General features: G+C 39.6%; 2 protein-coding genes across 6 annotated transcripts in view; both read left to right on the forward strand.

The window, feature by feature from the left end:
• Positions 1-2,846, forward strand: part of TRERF1 (transcriptional regulating factor 1) — a 101,393-nt gene extending 98,547 nt beyond the window's left edge. For all 3 annotated transcript variants that reach the window (XM_074897137.1, XM_074897139.1, XM_074897138.1), the window contains exons 15-17: positions 737-925; positions 1,455-1,663; positions 2,313-2,846. In XM_074897137.1, coding sequence (XP_074753238.1) covers positions 737-925; positions 1,455-1,663; positions 2,313-2,634 — 720 coding nt within the window. In that variant the 3' untranslated portion in view covers positions 2,635-2,846. The remainder of the gene's footprint in view (positions 1-736; positions 926-1,454; positions 1,664-2,312) is intronic.
• Positions 2,847-6,364: 3,518 nt separating this feature from the next.
• MRPS10 (mitochondrial ribosomal protein S10) lies at positions 6,365-13,188 on the forward strand. Of its 3 annotated transcripts, none has more exons than XM_074926020.1 (7): positions 6,382-6,577; positions 9,426-9,484; positions 9,593-9,665; positions 10,838-10,977; positions 11,451-11,559; positions 12,639-12,728; positions 12,997-13,188. In XM_074926020.1, exons 1-7 carry the CDS (start codon positions 6,488-6,490, stop codon positions 13,081-13,083), a joined length of 648 nt encoding a protein of 215 aa, XP_074782121.1. In that variant the 5' UTR covers positions 6,382-6,487; the 3' UTR covers positions 13,084-13,188. The 3 variants fall into 3 exon arrangements, with proteins under 3 accessions (XP_074782136.1, XP_074782121.1, XP_074782128.1); XM_074926027.1 differs by having other exon boundaries at positions 6,425-6,572; XM_074926035.1 differs by lacking the exon at positions 9,426-9,484 and having other exon boundaries at positions 6,365-6,572.
• Positions 13,189-19,048: the final 5,860 nt, after the last annotated feature.

Below are 19,048 nucleotides of genomic sequence, written 5' to 3' on the forward strand. Positions count from 1 at the left end.
TAATTTTTATTTTTGTCCTGTTTTGAGGAGGAGGTTGAACTAGATGACATAGGTCTCTTCCAGCCAAAATCATTCCTTAACTAAACTATATTCTGGAGGAGCATTCTGTGACATCAGCTACACCAAGATTTTTGTGTTCCTGGATTGTAATGGAATAAAAGTGTTTTGACTAGTGCGTTGTCTAAGTCTAACCATAGTCTGGCTTTTGCTACTAATGAAGCAGGTAAATGTCTGACAATTATGCCTGTGCCTGTGTGTTCCTAAAGGCTGCTCTAGTAGTACAAATACCATTTACACAGACTGGCAATGCAGTTCTTGGTGTGCAAGGTCTGTATTACCAGTAGTCTGAGTAGTCTTAGGACATGTGGGCATTTTTTGTTTGTTTGTTTGTTCGGGTTTTTTTAAATAAGTCGTTTCATTTGACTGTGAATAGAGTGTACATTGCTATTCTAACAGCTGAGGAAGAGTATTGCACCTTGCCATCTGTAGATTCTTGGAGCCACAGCTCTGCAATACAGAGGGGGGGTTGTTTTGAGCTCTGCAGTGAAGCTTTAGCTTTTTTATTAAGGCATAGTAGTTCCAGCAAGACCCAGAAGTTCATTCAGGATGGGGGAAAAATACTGAAACCTGGAAGCAGACTTGACTAAGCGGCACGCTGTTCCAGTACCGTCTATGTCCTACTATCCAGTACTGTCTTTGACCATATTTCTAGTATTTCTTAAATGTTCTATTTCAGACAAGTGGAGAAGAGGAAGTGTTAGAAGAAGATGAGGAGATTGAAGAAGACAGAAAGGAAGAAAGGGAAATGCAGAAGTCTCCTGACCCACCAACTATCCCCCTTGTTGGACCTATAGATCTGCCTGCTCTTCAGAGTCTTTCACTTTCTTCGTCCTCCTTCATCTGTGAAATGCCAAACTGTGGCGCTGTATGTGTGTGTTTGGTATCTTTAATAGCAAGGGGGGGGGTTGTATGCTAGTGAGTCGTGATTTTGGAAGTCAGGGTTTTAGGCTATTCCTGGCTTGTGATATCTCCTAGATATCTAGTGATATCTGCTAGATATCTTTGGACAAATTACTTTCCTTGCCACCTCTCAAAGGTGAGGTTTTGTTGCCACCTCACAAAACACAGGCAATATGCTGATCTATATGTAAAACCGAATTCTGAAATGTATCAATTAGAAATACTATATGGTAACAGCTTTGGTTACCTTTTTGTTATACAACTATAGTAACAGGCTAGCTCACAGGTTTGGTTTATTATGACTAAGTTTCTTTGACGCTAATGGGATATAACTGAGAGCAAGCAGCATTTGACCAGGTAGACTGTGCATATTAGACATGTACAGTTGTTCTGTTGTAAAACACATTCGGCATACTTCTTTCTGCAATTTCTGTTCCCAGTGCAGTATTTTTTGGTTCTTACTTTTTTCCTTCCCTGCACCCCATTCCCATCAGGTATTCAGTTCCCGACAAGCGCTAAACGGCCATGCTCGCATTCATGGAGGTACGAATCAGGTGACAAAAACACGATGCACCATTCCAGGCACTAAGCAGAAATCTGGTACGCAGAGCGGATACTGCTCCATCAAGAGTTCACCTGCCCACAGCACAACAAGCGGCGAAACAGACCCAACAACAATTTTTCCTTGTAAGGAGTGTGGCAAGTAAGTGAATATGACTGCAATATTGCATCACACCCGTCTGTTTGTATTCCAGATTAATAGAGTTGTGACAAACTCTTAATTTGCTCTGATGGTCTCAGAAGAAGTTTCACTTTAGATGACATGTCCTCCTACCAGGACCTTCAGAGATTGGTTTGCATGATGTTTTGGATGTTTCCCCTGCAGTATTTATTCCAGTTTTCCCGAATCCATTTACCTGCTAGAATCCCTACATCTGACAGTCCAGCTTCCTGCTTCATCACAGACTTGCATGTGACAGTTGGCAACTTCCTCTGTTTCTGTGCTTGAGTTTGTCCATCCTAACATGGGATTCCTTCACCTTTTCCCTGTTGTGCAAGGTTGTAGTGAAACTAAGTACAGGAGAATTAGGATGCGCAGAGATACTGAAGCAACTGTGGGAGCTACAAAATACCTCTGGCAGAGTCTGAGTAGGCCATTTTGATACTGTCAGGATGTATAAATCTGTTAGTCTGTCCCTGAAATTCTCACTGTGGCATTGCAGACTTCACTGACTTCTATTTCAGGACAAGGAAGCAAATGTACTGATAGGTTGTTGAGTCTTTTTTGGCTCACTTCATCAAAAGCAATGCATTTTTATCTGATTTTTTTTTTTTTCCCCTTTAAAATTTAGGGTATTTTTCAAAATCAAAAGCCGCAATGCTCATATGAAGACTCACAGACAACAAGAAGAACAGCAAAGGCAGAAGGCTCAGAAAGCTGCTGTGGCAGCAGAAATGGCAGCCACTATTGCGAGAACTACTGGGCCAGTTGGACATAGTTTGATCCCTCTGGATCACATGAGTTTGGTTAAACATGTTGAAAATGTTGGTGACATTGATGAGGATGTTGTTCAGGAGCTGGGTGATGTCATGGAAGAGAATGAAGTCATGGATGCTGACCTTTTATTGGATGATGAAGATGCAGATTTACTGCAGGATGATGCTGAGTTGTAAATAAAGTTGTTTGATAAAGACAGCTACTGAGCGCACCCTGAATGGATCAGTCAGGAAACCTGGACTGCTCGTTTATTCCCCACTGATTGTAAGCTACCTGTTTAAAATGATAATTCTTCTATCCAGGTCTAGAAAAAGAAAGAAATCTGCTTTTTTCCCTTTTTTTAATTAATTTGTGTTTTGGGGGAAAAAATAAATAATTGGTACAAATATTCTTATAAGGTGTTTTTATCTGAGCTCATTTTGCTGATAACTTCCAAGGCTACTAATTACAGAAGTTCATGGTTCTGCTATCACTTCCCTCCAGATGATCCTGGTAGGATCTTTAGTCTTTAACTCTTCCAAGTTTCATTTTAGCCTAATTACAAGAATGATCTTCACACACTTCTGATGGAACTTTTTTTTTTTTTGCCTGTACTGGATCACTTCCAGCATCTTCTAGAGACTGAATGTCATCTCTGTCAAGGAGATGATTACGTTCTTTGTCTTTGTGCTGTCATTTTAAGGGAGGTGGAGGAAAAAAAAATCTGATTTAACTGTGAAATAGTTACAGGAGTGACTGTATCATCTGTAGTATTGCAGTACATTTTCAGTTCTGTCTTGCCTTAATGCATACATGTTGGGCAGTTTGTAAAAGCATTGGTTACACTGTACGTTTTAGAGCTTCCATTTTAGCGAGGTTTTGATCTGCTGATTTTTAAATGACCTAATTCAAGGGTTGAAGAAAGGAGATGATTGTACTGTAGTTCACATCATCTGATGGGAACACTGAATCAGGAACACCACCTTGGTAATCAGATTGCACTGGAAATATATTTTGCTGTGACAATAAATCACACTGTTGAATAGCCATCTCAGTGTTTTTAGGAGAGTGTATGCTTGAGCAATGCAGGAGCTTGCTCTCCCACCAGGCAAATACAGGGAGATGTTCTTGCCCGTGGAACAGAGACTGAGGGAGTATATGCCTTCAGCACATGTTAGTTATTACTTGTAGGCGTGAAATGTTATTCTGGTGCCGTTTTCAGTCCTCCTCATTACATCAAATTCAAATGTTATTTATTCAGTAAAACGTACTCCAAAGGTGAGTTGACATTGCTGTTAAATTACTGTTTCTCCTCCTTTAGGTTCAGATCTACATGCTGGATGTCTAACACCATTTATATAAAATTAGATTTGGTTCTCTCAATAAACAGGATCTCAAAAGAATTGACGAATTAAAGAATTAAGGATGACTTGGCATTAGGTTGAGTGGAGCTTTAATTACAGAATATGAATACTGATTTTAGAGCTTTCACAGGTAGCAGCACTGGTTTTCTTGTGAATTTTGCACAGTAGAAGAGTATTGCTAACTTTATAAAGTATTTTATAAGACTGATTTTAGATCTTCCAGATTTCAGAGTTGTTGGAGATTTTTTAATGGGTTGGGTTTTATTTTAGTGGGGGTTTTTTGTCATGTTCCTAACATCTTAAGCAGAATCTGAGAGATAGTGGATCTTACCTTCTACTGTCTTCCTTGATAACTATGCAAAATGAGGGTAAATCATGGCACTTTTGTACTGGAGTACTGGACCACACAAGTTCTAAACCAGTGGGACTCATCGGCAGAGAGGTGCCTTCTCTGTCAAAGCCACGTATGTGAAGCCAAATGACCTGAACTTTTTACTTAAGGTCAAATGTTCTGATACTAAAGAACAACCCTTCAGGAGAATGGAAATTCCTTCTCAGTTTCCTATTAGTGAAGTTCCTGTGTATGTGTCTTGTTTTAGTGTTTTTTGAGGTTGTTCCAAAGGTTTTCTTAGTTGATTTTGACTAGTGGGTGGAATTTCACTCCCTCTTGCCTACATAAGGGATGATGTTCTCAATTACTGTACCTGTGAGTTTCAGGAGATCAGGCAGCAGCCACCTTTACTTTTCTTTCCCAGACTGCCAGTTGGGAGACTCCTCAGCAGTTCTTGTCCATGCTGTGACATGTTACTTTTACAGGGGCCACATAAGCCAGGTTCTGAAGACTGGGTGTTTAGCTGTATGCAGCCAGCTAGATCCACTGATGATGCTTGTGCAAGTGGTTTGCAAAGTGGAGGCTTTTGTAAGCGGTAACTTGTGTTGGATTTTAGGAGCCAGTGTTATAAACAACCTGGCAGAGTCTAGTCTCTCTTTCACACTGGATCATTTTGAACTTTTAAGGATCTTTGGGAAGGGCTACTACACTGGTAAATGGAAACATGTTTTCAGATTCCCTTGTTAATGGTGGGGAAAAAAATTGAGTGTTTAAGCGAGGTGATAATTGAAGTCAGAGTGCTGCTGGAAGGATGGAGTGAAAGATAGTGGAAACGTGTGGGCTTGATTCTGAAGAGCAGCTCTGTGTTAAAGAATCTACAGTGGAACTTTTCTAGCAACAACTGGACAGGTATCTGTGCTAAACTTTAGTATATATGAATATATATACACATACATATATATGCCTGGTTCTGTAATGTAAATGGGGTGCTGTTTTATTGTACAGCCAAGAAGATAACAGAACAACCATAACCAAAGAAGTTATTCATAAAGGAAAAAAAGAAATGCACATTTCTTAAGCAGGACACGATTAAGGCCTCGAACATCGACTTCATTATTAAGTGTTGCATTGGCTAATGTTAAACAGATGCTGTTCTGCCTATTTGTACATAAGTCGGACATAGTTTTATTTCAGAAAACTTGTTTTTTTGCTGATGGTTGATGGAAAACTGTTCACTGTTGAACTTAGTCTTCTTTGATAAAACATGTACATATAGAAAACATATTTTGAGAAAAATCTTATTTTCAATATTTAACTGTTATTTTATTAGAAGATGGTTGTAAATATTTTAGGTGCTTTAGTGTAAAAAACAGACTGTAATTTTAGGTGGCAGAGGAAGTAACAAAATAAAAAAATATACATTTGATATAGCTTGTGATCTATGCTGGTTTCAGGTTCCTGCTGTTAGCATTTGACTTGCACGCAGCTTAATTTAAGGTTACTGCCTACCTGGATGTGTGTATTAAGATGGCTTAGTGCATGAATTAGTACTTGTTTACACACACCCCCCTTAAATGTTTGGTACTGATCAGAACCGGTGTTGTGACGTTAACTGCCATGTAGATGTGTAAGAAGAAAGGGGTTTATATGACACTTCCAGACATTTTTATACTTCGGTAAAATATAGTTGGCTGGGTTTTGCTAATAGGCTTGTATACCTTTTTTTTTAAAAAAAAAAAAAAAATAGTATTTTTAAGGGGGAGAAGGTTGAAAACTAGGTTCACGTGTAATTATTTTTCAAAGGATTTTTGAATGGTTCCAGGCAAAAGAAGAAATATTCCATGTAATCATCTCTATACATTTGGGGGTGGAACAGGAGTATTCTTGGCAAGAACGAGTTGTGGTAAAAAGCCTTCTCGGAAAGGGGGAGAAAGCTCAAGAAACCTCCTTTACCTCACCTTCAGCAACCAAAAAAAAAAAAAAGTCACCTGCTCTGCCTCGGGGTCGCCAAAATTAAACAGTTCTCGCTTCCTTCCCTCCGGCAGTGGAGAAAACGGGACGGAGAGGCGTGTGTGAGGGCAAAGGGGGGCAAGCATTGTCGGCAAACGGTCTGGGCATCCTTCGCTGAGACAACGCTCGGGGGAGGCGGGGACGGGGGTGGGGAGACGAGTTGGGAGCTCGTATGGCGCCGTCCGGCGCCATACGAGCTCCCAACTCGTCTCCCCACCCCCGATCGCGGCCCTACCCGAGCGTTCCGCAGTGCCGCCGCCTCACCGCGGGTGCTCTCTCCGCCATGGCGGCGAGGGCGCTCTTCCGTCGCCTGAGTCTTCGGGGGAGAAGGGGGGGATATGGCGGATGAGGCCGCTCTTCTCCTTCCGGGCCGGCGGGTTGGGGCGGAGACAAGATGGCGGCCGGGTGGCTGTGGCGGCGGCTCTGTCAGGTGGGGTGTGTGGCGGGAGAAGGGATGGGTGAGCCCCGTTCTCCTCCTTCTCTTCTTTTTTTCGTTCCTTCGGCGTCTTCACGCCTGAGGGGAGAAGGAAAAGACAGCTGGAGCAGTTCAGCCGCACGCCTGAGGGCCGATGCTCGGCGCTGTGTAAACCCCGGCATCGCGTTCCCGGTGCGAGCTGTTCTGGAGCCGGCCCGCCCTCCTCGGTGGGCTCCCGCGGGCGGGGGAGATCGCAGGTGGCTTCCTTCTGGCTTCGGGGAAGGTTGGGGTTTCGCAGCTGTGTCTCTGCCCGTCGACATCGGCGTAGCGGACCCTCCAAACTGTCCTGCAGTCCTGTTACTGCGGCTGTAACTCTGGGCGTAGGGGATGATGGATAAATGGAAAATGGATTTGGTGGTCGTGCCCTAAGCCTGTTTCAAATCTTGAAGTTATAACTAAAAAAATTAGCAAAACTTTTTACACTACCGATGTTTTCTGCTGGTTTTGACTTTTAAAGAGCGATTGTTTTCTCTCAAGTTGAGAAAATTCGATGGTGGGGGTTTCCTATTCATTTTCTGAAGCTTTAAACGGTTCTTCTGTGTATGTGCTGTGTTCTGGACTTGCTTACCTTTCAGGTATCCATCTCCTGAGTACTTCGGAGTCTCTCATCCAAACAAAATGAAGGCTATTTTGCATTAGAAAAGGGATAATTTTGGTTTGTACAAGGCCTTGGTTTACACAGGAAATTGAATTCTGTTGTGTTGCAGTCTGAGTGTCTTTTTCTACCTTCTATGCTGGCCAGAGTGCATCAAGTACATTTAAATCAGAGAACGAAGGAAGCTGTTAAAATATACTTTACTGCCTCTTGAATGCTGTCTTTACTACCTGCGGTACTCAGCGGATCTTTTTGTCTAAATTTGCAGAAAGCACCTTTTTTTTTACAAAAAATTCCTGACATACCTGCATAATTAGTAACAAAAGGAGAAAGCATGTGGTGGGAATAATATGCACAACCATAGACTATTGTAAAGGCTGCAGAGCTTAGTATGTGTTATAGAACTCCACTGTTGCGTGGTTTTGTTTTATTCATCTTTATTACATGAAGACTGAAATTTCTTTATCCAAAACCACATAACACAATATGCTGTGATCATACATGTATTTGCATACAAATAATATGTATTACAAGGTCAAGTAGTTAGAAGTAAAATAATGCATAGCAGACACTGCATCCTCACAAAAACCCCAAACCAGATACAGCTTTTAGTTACAATTCCAGTCTTACATTTGTCATCTGGGGTCAGATTCTTTGCCATGTGCTTGCACGCACCGTTTAAGCGCTGCACTGAATACAGTCTTTTACGCTCATGAGCCTGTCTGCTCCCTGATGCATGTCAGGTGATGGTGTTAGTGTGCTTCATATTGGCATTGAATGAAAGGGAGGCAGTATTCTGACTTCAGAGATAGAGAACTGAGGTGCAAAGAAAAAGGTAATTTTATCAGATGCATTTTTTTAAATTTTTGGTATTAAGGCTCAGGTAGTTCCCAACATGAACTTTGAAACATTATGAATGGTCATCAACTATAGTAGCAAATATTCAGTGCTCCTAGTTGCTTACTGTGTCATGTACTTAATGTAACTCTGCTGCTCCTCCTTAAACGCCGGGATTTGAAAGGCTTGCCTAAGGGGAGACATTCAGCTGTGCTCTCCAGTCAGTTTTGTAAACCGGAAACTCTCCTGCCTTTTCCTGCAGTCATCTTCCTTACTGGATGCAAAAGTTGTAGGATAAATAGCGAATGAGGCAGAATTACTAAAGAAAACAGCTTCATTCACTGCTGATCTGTAATTAATATGTAAAGGTTAGGAACCTGAGAGCATCATATGGTTAGTTGTGCATATTCACAAGCAACTAAATTAAGATTACCTGGGAAGTGTAAATTCTGGCAGTTTTCAGATGTTTTGATTATACAGTCACCTACATAACTGGTATGTGGGGTATCTGTCATCTGTCTTAAAGCTATAACTCCAGCACTTGTTAAATAAGAGCATTCAGCTGCAGCCCTGAGCTTTTCTTAAGTGAGAGTTCTGGCTTCTTTTTTTTTTTTGCTCTCCTCAAGTAGTCTATAACTTTGCCAAATTGAGAATTAGTGAAAGGAAGGTAGAAGCCACATAATGTTCAGAAGGCAGCAGTTACTCAAATATGAAAGACAGTAATGCTACACCTTAATTAAGAGTTGTATTCCCTTTTTAACACAGGAAAACCATGTTATGTTTTAAATACAGTCCATTTACTTGTTAAAAGTATTTATATTTAAATGTTCAAAAGAACAAGTGTTCAAAATCATAAGGAACTGGTTGCTGAAAAAACAGAAAATTTTCAGTCAAATTCAGAAGTTGAATTTTTGTATTTATAGGATACTGTTTACAATTACTTTTACAACAGCAAGTCCTACTTAAGCTTATCAGTTCAAAACTGATATATGTCGTACTGTGAAAGTAAAACTAAAGAGAAAATATTATATACAGAAATGGTATCTGACACCAAACAAAATACATACTTCTGCTAAAAAATGCTTTGTGGTTGCTATTCAGATGCCTCATTAGTAACAATTGCATACTGTTACATTGTTCCCTTAAGATGTTTCTTTTTTTAAGTGCTGTTGTATACTAAAATATATTTCTGTGCATCTCTTTTCCTGGGTTTTCCAATAGAGCAAACTTTGTAGTTTGGCAGATCAATACCTAGGAATGTGTTACGTTCTGGTGTGCAAAAAAAAAAAAAAAAAAGTAACCTGTAATAAACGTGTATTAACTGGCTACTTTCCAGTTTGGGGAAAAACAACCCATAACCTATTTGTTTTATATAGGGATCAGCTTTTTCTGTCAATTATGCAAGCAGAATTCTGCAAAAGCAGTGTTTTTTTCTGTAAGTATAAAAGGCCCTCCTTCTTTCCACTTCTCCTCCACACTCCCTAAAAAAAAAAATCCAACTTTAACAACTTATTTTATGCTTTCTCCATTACCACATTTCTAGAAACACTGACTTGATGGGAGCACGGCTGGCTGGATCCCATGTTGATACACAGGGGCCTAAGACTAATCCTTTGGTAAGTGTTTATAGAATGGTAGTTTATATATTGTCTTATTAATAAAGAGGGTGTACAGAAAAACTTGAATTCGTTTGTTGCAGCTTTTTAAAATTCTGTCTTAATGATGTCAAATTTGCTATAGAGAAAGAATTACTTTAGAATATTGGTATTTGAGATTTTTTTTTTTTGGCAAGATTTCTATTGTTCATAGTTGCCTCTTAATCGCTTTCTTCCTTCTCTATGCAACTGTAACTCTATGAAATACCATCTTTTTGGCTACATTCAGTTCAGTGCCTGCACCAGCTTAAGGCCTTTGTCTCTGGCTTGGAAACTGGGAGCCCAGGGCTGATGGAGGTGGGGAGTTCATGTAGGCATGTAGTGGGTATATTGCATTTAGATTCTGAATGCCTTCATTTTGACTAGGACTTCAAGAGCATGTGAGGAACACACGCTCAATCTGTACAATACATGCAAGCAAGCCAAAATCTTACAGGCAGTATTACATCTACAGTGCAGACACAGCCTTCCTGCCCGACAGTCTGGTGCATGCTGGACCTACTGTGCTAAACTGCCCAGGAGTAAACCTGTGCTTCCTGGACACATCAAGGCTTTTCAGATGATCAGTGAGCCCAGGCCATCAGAAATTGAAGCTCAAACTGGAAGTCACAAAGTTGTAAATGAACGCTGTAAACTTGCATCTGGTCAAAGATAAAGGACAGTATGCCTGGGGAGCCTGCGATGTTTAAATTAGCCTTATAACTGACATAGTAAAGAGAGAATTCTGGTTACTGTCCATATCCAAGTGAAGTCTGAGAATTCATGTATTCTCACACTGTTATTTAAAATACAAATACTGCTGCTCCAGACTTGCTTTAACAATGAGTTTTATTCTTGCCTTTTCTGTTGTCCTCCTTATATTTATCCCGCATTCACTTTCCTTTTCCCATCAAAAAGTTTTACTGAAATCTTCAGAAGTTAGGTATCTCTTCACACTTCTGCTTTCCCTGATAAGTGAGAACTGTCAAACAAGGTAATACTGTCAGCCTCATGCAGATAAACTAAAATAAGCAGCTAACAGTGTGTGGGTTTTTCCTCTCTTACAAATGGGGTGCACAGGCTAAGAAAATATGCAGTGCATGCATTAAGGAGAACATGGAGGGGTAACACTTGATCTTTCTTTAAAAATGCAGGTATCTATTTCAGATGAGCCAGAAACACTGTACAAGAGGGTGTCCCTTCTAGTTAAAGGCCACGATAAAGCTGTGTTGGACAGCTATGAATATTTTGCAGTGCTTGCAGCTGAAGAACTTGGCATCTCTGTTGAAAAAGTGTAAGTAACTGATATGTAGAGTGATGTGGTGTCAGACACTTTTTAGGTCATCTACTGTAATTCCAGTTCAAGGCTTAGAAGTATTTTCTCTTTTTTGGAAGAAACAGGTGTAATCTGGGATTTTTTCTCAGATTATTAATCTAATGCTTCTTAGATGGCAGCACAGTGATGAGAAAGCAGCAGCAGTTCTACACTTAGTGCTGCCATAGTAAAAGTGCATTTTAACTACACGAAGGATATTGACAGTCTCTGAGTACGCTTGTCAATGCTCTAGCTTCACTGAACTAATGCTCGTTAATACCTGAGTATGAACCATGCCCGTGTGGGTTAATAATAAACTGTACCAGTGTTTAATACTTCCTTGTATGTCTTCTAAACGTCAAATAAGAATGGGGATTTCAGCATACTCTTTCAGATAACTTGTATTACCATGCTTTATATAAAACGAAATTTTCTTTTTGTGTTTTGTTCAGATATAAACCTCCAAAGACAATAGAACGATTGACACTTTTAAAATCTGTACACATTTACAAGAAGCACAGAGTTCAGTATGAAATGAGAACACATTACATGTGTTTGGAGGTAAGAAAGCCATAAAAAGAACAGTTACGTTCTAGCTGTGCAATTCAAAGACGTTAATAGATGTTAGTTCAGGAATGAACACAAACTTCCTGTTTACTAGGGCTGGGAAGGAGAGTGCAGAGAATCACAGAAAACAGATGAGCTAGGTACATCAAATGTGCCACAAGTTATGTACAGCCTACATCATTTTTGAATTAAAAGGCTGGTTTTGACCATCACCTTAACAGCTGTTAAAAAATAAGGTAGAATTGAGGGCTATCTTTTATATATGTTATGCTCTTGGTTTCCAAGAATCAGTGGGATAGAAGCTTTCTCAGGAAGGGAGGACGATACAGCTTAGTCATTGTCATTACCAGTCACTAAGGGTTCTGTTCTTTGTGAGCTTGTCTGATGTTTTTGAACACACATACTTTTGCCCTATGTAACATCATGTGGCAAACTAAAACTGCGTGGGGGAAATACAAGAAAGGAAGTGTATACAGACCACTAGCTCTTGGCTGATGACATAGACTTCTGTATGGTTTAGAGCTGTGGTTAACTTTCTTATAAGAAAGGTTTACTGCCAGCATTTTGTTGCTCCTGGCTGTCTTACTGTGTATTTGCACAGTGCTTAGCAAAATGGGACTTTAAGTCCACAGATAACAGTGCAGTACCAATGGCTGCCCACAGACCATAAGCACTGTTTTTGCCATCCAGGAGAAAGTATGATAGAAAACCAAATTTCAATAGAATTTTGGAATTGCAGGATTTATAACAAGGTTGAACTTGGAGAGTATATAAAAGCTTGCATTACCTAGAATTAATTTCATCTGATACCTGCAGTGTTAAGATCCACCACTTCCATTATAATCCATGCATGTGATCATAGGCAGTAAGTGCAGTTCTGTGGAGTGAAATACTTTATACTTGCATGAGAGTTGCGTACAGCTCAGCTGTCCAGTGTTACGGAAGCTGCCTTCCTGTAGAATGTTTGGTCCCACAGCAAGACCTAGGGAAGTTAGGGCAAATTCATTTTTTCTGTATTCTGTTTGAAGTATTATTAATAGTAGTTCATTAAAATAACATTTTTTCTGTTTTAGTTAAAATACCTAACAAGCAGTACTGCTGCAGTTTACTTGGAGTATGTTCAACGAAACTTACCTGAAGGGGTTGCCATGGAAGTTAAAAAGGTAAGTTTCCATCTCATGTTATTAACTGTCATGAGACTAAGTCCTGATACTAGTACCAATAACTACAAAAGTCTTTTAAGTCAGCAGAGGAGGTGTGTGTAGATTGGAAGGAACGTTTTCTGACGTACTAAACGGTAAAGAGGCTGTATTGCTTGAAAACGCCACTAGGTGGCATTTTTAATCTGATAAATCTCTCAGACTAAAGAAAGCAAGGTAGTTAGCTGCTAACTAGTTGGTATAATAAATGGTTGCTTTGCTTTCCTTTTAGACTAAGATAGAGAAGATACCTGAACACATTCGAGAACCAGTTTGGGATACACTACCTCACGCAGAAGAAACTGAAGTCAAGTCATAAACTCACCAGGTACTTGGCCCTGTTAGTGCTGAAGAGTTGGTTGCTCCTATCAACTTAATTTACTGAGACAGTTGATTGTTAAATAAAAGTTCTCTTATAAAGTAATTCTATAAACTCTTGTTTCATTGAATTATTCTTGATCATAACTCCAGTACATGCAGAGTGAAGAGCTATAAATTGACGAAGTTTGACTGTACTCTCTGATCAAGAAGTGTGGTCATCTATAATAAGTTTATAGAAAGGTTAAGTTTTTTTCTATATATATATATATATATATAAAATTCTTAATCTCCTCTTGATACTAAGTGGCTTCTGAATTCTGAAAGACTTGCAAAATCCCCTTCACGTCTCTGTCATGGTTAATGTTATGGATGCCAGATTGTTACATGTTTTTTGCTGTAGCTCCTTTAATGTAACTGAATGCCAAGTGTACATACAGCTTGCATATTAACTTGTAATAAGTCAAAACCCACAATCTTAGAGGACACTGAAGCACATTGGAGACTTTTCTGGGCTCTTACAGTTCCAGCAGCCTCATTTTGAGTCTTAGTAACTTCCTGCTAACAGAAGAACACAGTGATCACAGTACAAATCCGAGACTTCCACAGGCTTAGATCTCTAAATGAAGTGCTTGCAGAACCATATTGCAAAGCAAATGCATACTCGAAAGTACCATTGTGGATAGTAAAAATAAGTCATTAAGTGGTTTAGTTCACTATAGGGAAAGGCATGGCCTTTTTCTCAACTGGCTGGGTTGGTTATTGTGTAAACCCGGTCTAGATGGATACTACTTACACTTAAGAGGAGAAAAACAGTACAGATCGCAAAAGAGTGCTCAATTGCTTTGAAGGTCAGTTCACCGTGAATCAAAGGAGATAATGCTAGGTGCAGAGCTATTATCGACTTTGCCTTCAGACTGCATTAAGCACTTCTACCTTTCCTAGGTTAGCAGGAGGGACACAGCTGCAGGAATCTGCTTCAGTATTAAGAGAGTGGCTTTGATTTGACTGCTATTAAAAGAATTTACAGAAGGAATAGCCAACTGGGTCACAGGACAAGACAACCAGAGAGGCTGGAATATACTTACCAAGAGCACTCAAAGCTTTATAAAATTACAGAAGAAGAAAAAGCCCATTATTACTATCAGACAGTAATGGATAATCTCAGTGGGAAGTAGCTGAAAGACAAGAAAGCAAGCTTCTGCTTGAAGATTGTATGCATTTTCTGGTTGTAGAGAGGCCCGAAGCTGTTTTAGGAGAGGTATTTCAAGACAGTCACTTGTGATAGCAAGGAAGCTGCCTGTGCATCTTCTACAGTATGCCTGAAAAACCAGGAATTTAGTCAAAGCCCTTATGGGCCTGGTTCTCCCTTCCAGGTGTTTGCTCAATTTCAAGCTATTCTTCCTTTCTCTCATTCCTAGTATTTAGTCATAATAGCATTTCTTAAAGTCATGCCAGACACCGACGTGAAGGAAGAAATTGAGTTGACCTGGTTAAATCTGGTGCTTCAGAGGAACAGCCGCTTTCAAGTCTGTATTACATTTTCTTCAAATTTGCCATGCTTTAGTTTTGCATAAGCTGCCTGCCAAGTATAGAAATGTGACTGTGCTCAGTACTAAGTCTGTCCACATTTAGGTTTGATGCATGTTAAGACTAAGAGGTTGTATTTTATTGTCTTTGGTGTTATACTCTCAGCTTGCGGTTTTTGACTAAATGGTTTTTCAGTTGGCTCAGTTTTATTAATTATCAGACCTAAATAGGAACGAAATAACTCTGGAGACAGCTGCAGGAAGTATTAACCCATGTAAGCAACCCTCTGGCAGAAGGAATACTTGATCTTGGGAAAGGTATATTTATTAGAAAATTTCTTGCTTCCAGCCTCACTGTGTTGAGGAAAGCCAGTGTACATTTAAAGTGACCTCTGAACGTTAACGCTGTTGACAGAGCCATAGCTAACAGCCATCACAGATCATCTCCACCCAAAAAAAGCAGAATGACCTGTGCAGATTCTGACTGTTACAGACCAGTATTTACTAGCACTACTACCTACTAACCTCAGTAGGCCACACTTCTTGTCTGTGTTTTTCCCTTTATGAAACTTCCTCCCTTTTAAGACTGTGATCTGCTTCCTCTACCTTCCCCTTCATGTTTAGGGGTTTCCTAAGGCCTAACAATGTCTTTCTCTCTAGCTGCGCATTTGCATAACGCTGTAACTGCAATACACTGATCATCTTTTTCCATCCCCTAATGTGGCTTCTGACTTTCACAGCATGTTCCTGTCATCACTTATAAAACTTTAGATAAGCTATTTTCATTCTTTTTTTCCTCTCCCATTCTTTTACCACATTTCTACAGTTTTGCTTTCTGCCGCTTTTCTCAGCAAGTGGCAACAGCAACACTCCAGTCATGGCTTTAGGTCTTAAGTCATCTTTCTACCTACTGACCATCTCGTGTCATTTTCAGTCAGACAATTTTTAGTTGAATTTTAGAGGAAGTTAATAAAAATGCCATGCTTCATAAAATTTATAGACATCAGTATTTGAGCATGCTGCATTGTGTTCTTATGAGTAAAACAGCCAAAGCTTAAATTATACCTGTCTCAAGTTCCCGCTTCTGCATTCATACAGCAAAATAGCCAGAATTACCAATTTCACGCCCTGAAACAAAGGCAACATATGCCATGCAGTTGTGCTCTGTGCAACACAGCAAAGTGTTCTCCTTTCCTAGAACTACAGTTTGAATCTGAGAGTCAAACCACTGTCAGTATCACTGTATCTGTAAACTAGCACTTTGCCCTTAAGGAGGGAGGGAGAGGTTTTCAGGCATGGAACTGAACTAAATCTGTAGGATCAGTTCAGTATCACTGCTTTTTTTTATGAAGGAAAGCTGGATGAAAAGACTTGACAGCACGCAGTAGCAAAGCTTGACTTTCAATATCTAGTAGCCTGCAGTCTCACCCTGTAATCCGGACACAGATTCTTAATACTGCTGCTCTCGCCCCTGGCTGATACTTCATTAGTCCCATCTAGCAAACAAGCTTAACCCAAGCCAGTCATTCAGAGGAGATTTTAAAATGTTTGGTTAAGCTAATGCTCTGTCTTTCTAAATGGAGTTTTACTATATATGAACTTAAGCAACAGTAAACCTTCAATCTAATTACCTTTGCTTTCCCTCCCACCAGTTCAGGTTTCCCGGTAATCTGTGGGTGGCATTCAAGGACAGACACCTCTAGTCTGAAATCCAGCCAGGCTCCTTCCACCCTTTTGCGTGCAGCTGTGTTCAGTTCCAGCCTGCTAGTACACTCTCACTGAGCACTTTAGAACATCTGCAGTAGAAAAGAACGGAACGTACTCAAGAACACAGGCAGATCAATGAGCAAATCTTTGGTAAAGTTTTCCCATATTTAAAGGCTAAGGCAAACAACTCAAACTATTTGCATTAACAGAAAGAAAGTGGTGCTTTACTGATACTTTCCCGAGGGTCATAGAAAATAGATGCCATGTAAAGCTGTTACAGAAACCCAGAGTGGTAGCAAATACTAAGAAAAGTATCTTGAAAGCAGTTGCCAGATATGACCGTGAATCTTCTTTATTTCACTAGTAGTTAGACTGTGTTAATCTAAATAAGAGCTGTGCTCAATATTGGCACTGAAGATAAGACAAGTTTTTGAGTCCATTCAATCTTTAAAATCCTTGGTCACTGCCATAAGCTGGAGGTGGGTTTTCTTCCACAAATACTTTGTGACTAACAGCTGCCAGCCTACTTTAGGTGTCAAAAAATATACAGACCAATATATCATGTAAATAATATAGAACAGCTGTTTAAAATTTTCAGGTTTGTAGAATAAGCTAAAACTAAAACCAGAGTATTCACTTACATTAATTTTCTTTGAGCCATTTAACCAGTTAAAAATTGTCAGGAAGGCTCTGCTCAGAGGCAGTTGTGGAAGAATCCTGTTACTTCTGGATTAAAGATATTTTAAAAACAGTCTAAATCACCCTGCATTTCCAAGATACCCAGGGTTCATTTGCCATATGACTGTATCTTTTGGTACAAAACCAATTAATGAACAGTAACTTCCACATCATTTAGTAAGGTATTTAAAGATGCAGTCCGAATTTATTCTCAGCATTTCATTGAAGTGCTCTAGAGCATGTATTTCCCTTTCTTATACATGCCATGCGTCACCACTCAGGCCTGGAATATTACTTCAGATTTGGTTTCTACAGTAGGTCTTAATCATACCACTACCACAACTTCATTGTCATGTCAGCTTGAATATGACTGTACAGCAAGCTTCTAGCTTTAGAAGCCTTTCCTGCCAGTTTCTGTGTTTCATGTACCAGGAAATTAATTACTATCTATCTGTTATTCCAGGGAACACTGGAAATACAGCAAGTCCAAGGGAAGGTCCTTTACCCAGGAAATTGTGACATGAGAAGGTTATGCTCTTTTTGTAGTACAAAATTGCTTCAAGTCTGCTATTGTCTTAGGTCAAACTGCACTAAAACAGGTAGTCTACTATTTTTCCCTTCAAATTAGAAATTTTGGAATAGAACCTCACATGCCGATCATGGCTTTTCCTAGCAAGCGCCATTAGGAAAGGCCACCCTTCCTCTAGTTTCCATGTTTTTGCAGCTGCAAAATAGCACAACTGGCTTTTAAAAACACCTTTCCTATCATAAAAGTTGGGGATATTTCTTGCTCCCATTTAAACATTTCATCCTCAGGTTTCCCTCTGACTAGTTTGCTGTCGTCTTCCCAAGTTCAGGGTTGTTTTTTTTTTTCCACAAAAAAACCAGTATTCGCCCTTGTCCGTTTGTGTGGTGAAAAGTGGAAGTTACTTTCTGACAGTCATTCATAAGCTAACCACGATAAATCCCTGTGTGACAGCATATCAGTGCACCAGGGGAGGGGTGCACCCCTGTATGCCCATATATACTCAGTACCTCAACCCACTTTCTTTAAGATACAGGAATCGGAGAGGTGTTTCATTTACAATAAGAACATGGAAAAAAACCTTTTAATACAAGCAACTTATTTGCTCAGGTAGGTGCACACAGCACAGGTGAAGTTTCTCTTCAACATTTTTCTTCATGCTTTTGCACAGAGGACAGCATTATGGGATTTGTGGTTCTGCATCCCTCTGAAAAAGAAATTACTGTCTCACTGCTCAATCTGAAATTCCTAGTTCTCTTTACAGAAAGTACCTTTCTTTGGAAATGCTATTTATTGAATTATAAGAAACATGATTGATAAAAAGGACATGTTTTCTTCTTTGTACTTAAATAAAATGCCACTTGATAGTATCAAAAAGCACTCAATCAGTGTATCACATCTGCTGATGCAAGGTCTTTCGTACATCAGCACGTTATTATCGCTTAGCTTTCATTCCCTCATGCCTTGTAAATATTAACTCTTGCTTCAGTATTAGAATGTTTCTAGTTCAAAATAACAGGGCTTTTGTTACTGAAAATATTCACAGGCTTTTTTCTTAATCCATTAGAGTACAAAAGTTTCACCTTTTGCTCAGAGAAAGTTAAAACACCTACATTATGGAGACGTCATAACTGAGTAAAACCAGCAGGACTCCAACCATGCACAGAACAGCAGATACCCAGAATTGATTAGAGCTGCTTTAGCCTATGGTGGTCGTACTGCTAAGAGGTTAAAAGAGCAGGAGGTTTAGTTTGCCATCAGAAATCAAATTCAGTGACAAAACTTCAAGACCAAAACAATCATACTGTATTGTCCAAGACAGAACATTAAAAAATACAGATAAATTCAGCACCTACTTGGGAGAAAAAATTCTAGTGTATTAAACAGGATCAGTTTTCAACTGACCAATTCCCTTAACATTTGCACCCACCCAAAAGCAGAGAAAATCATAATGCAGATTTCTTTCCTCTTTTCTCTAGCATCTCATTGAAATCTATACCTTTACTTTCAAACGCTTAATAACCTAT

The sequence above is a fragment of the Athene noctua genome, chromosome 1 (genome assembly GCF_965140245.1).
Source record: "Athene noctua chromosome 1, bAthNoc1.hap1.1, whole genome shotgun sequence".
In the NCBI taxonomy this organism is placed as follows: Eukaryota; Metazoa; Chordata; class Aves; order Strigiformes; family Strigidae; genus Athene; species Athene noctua.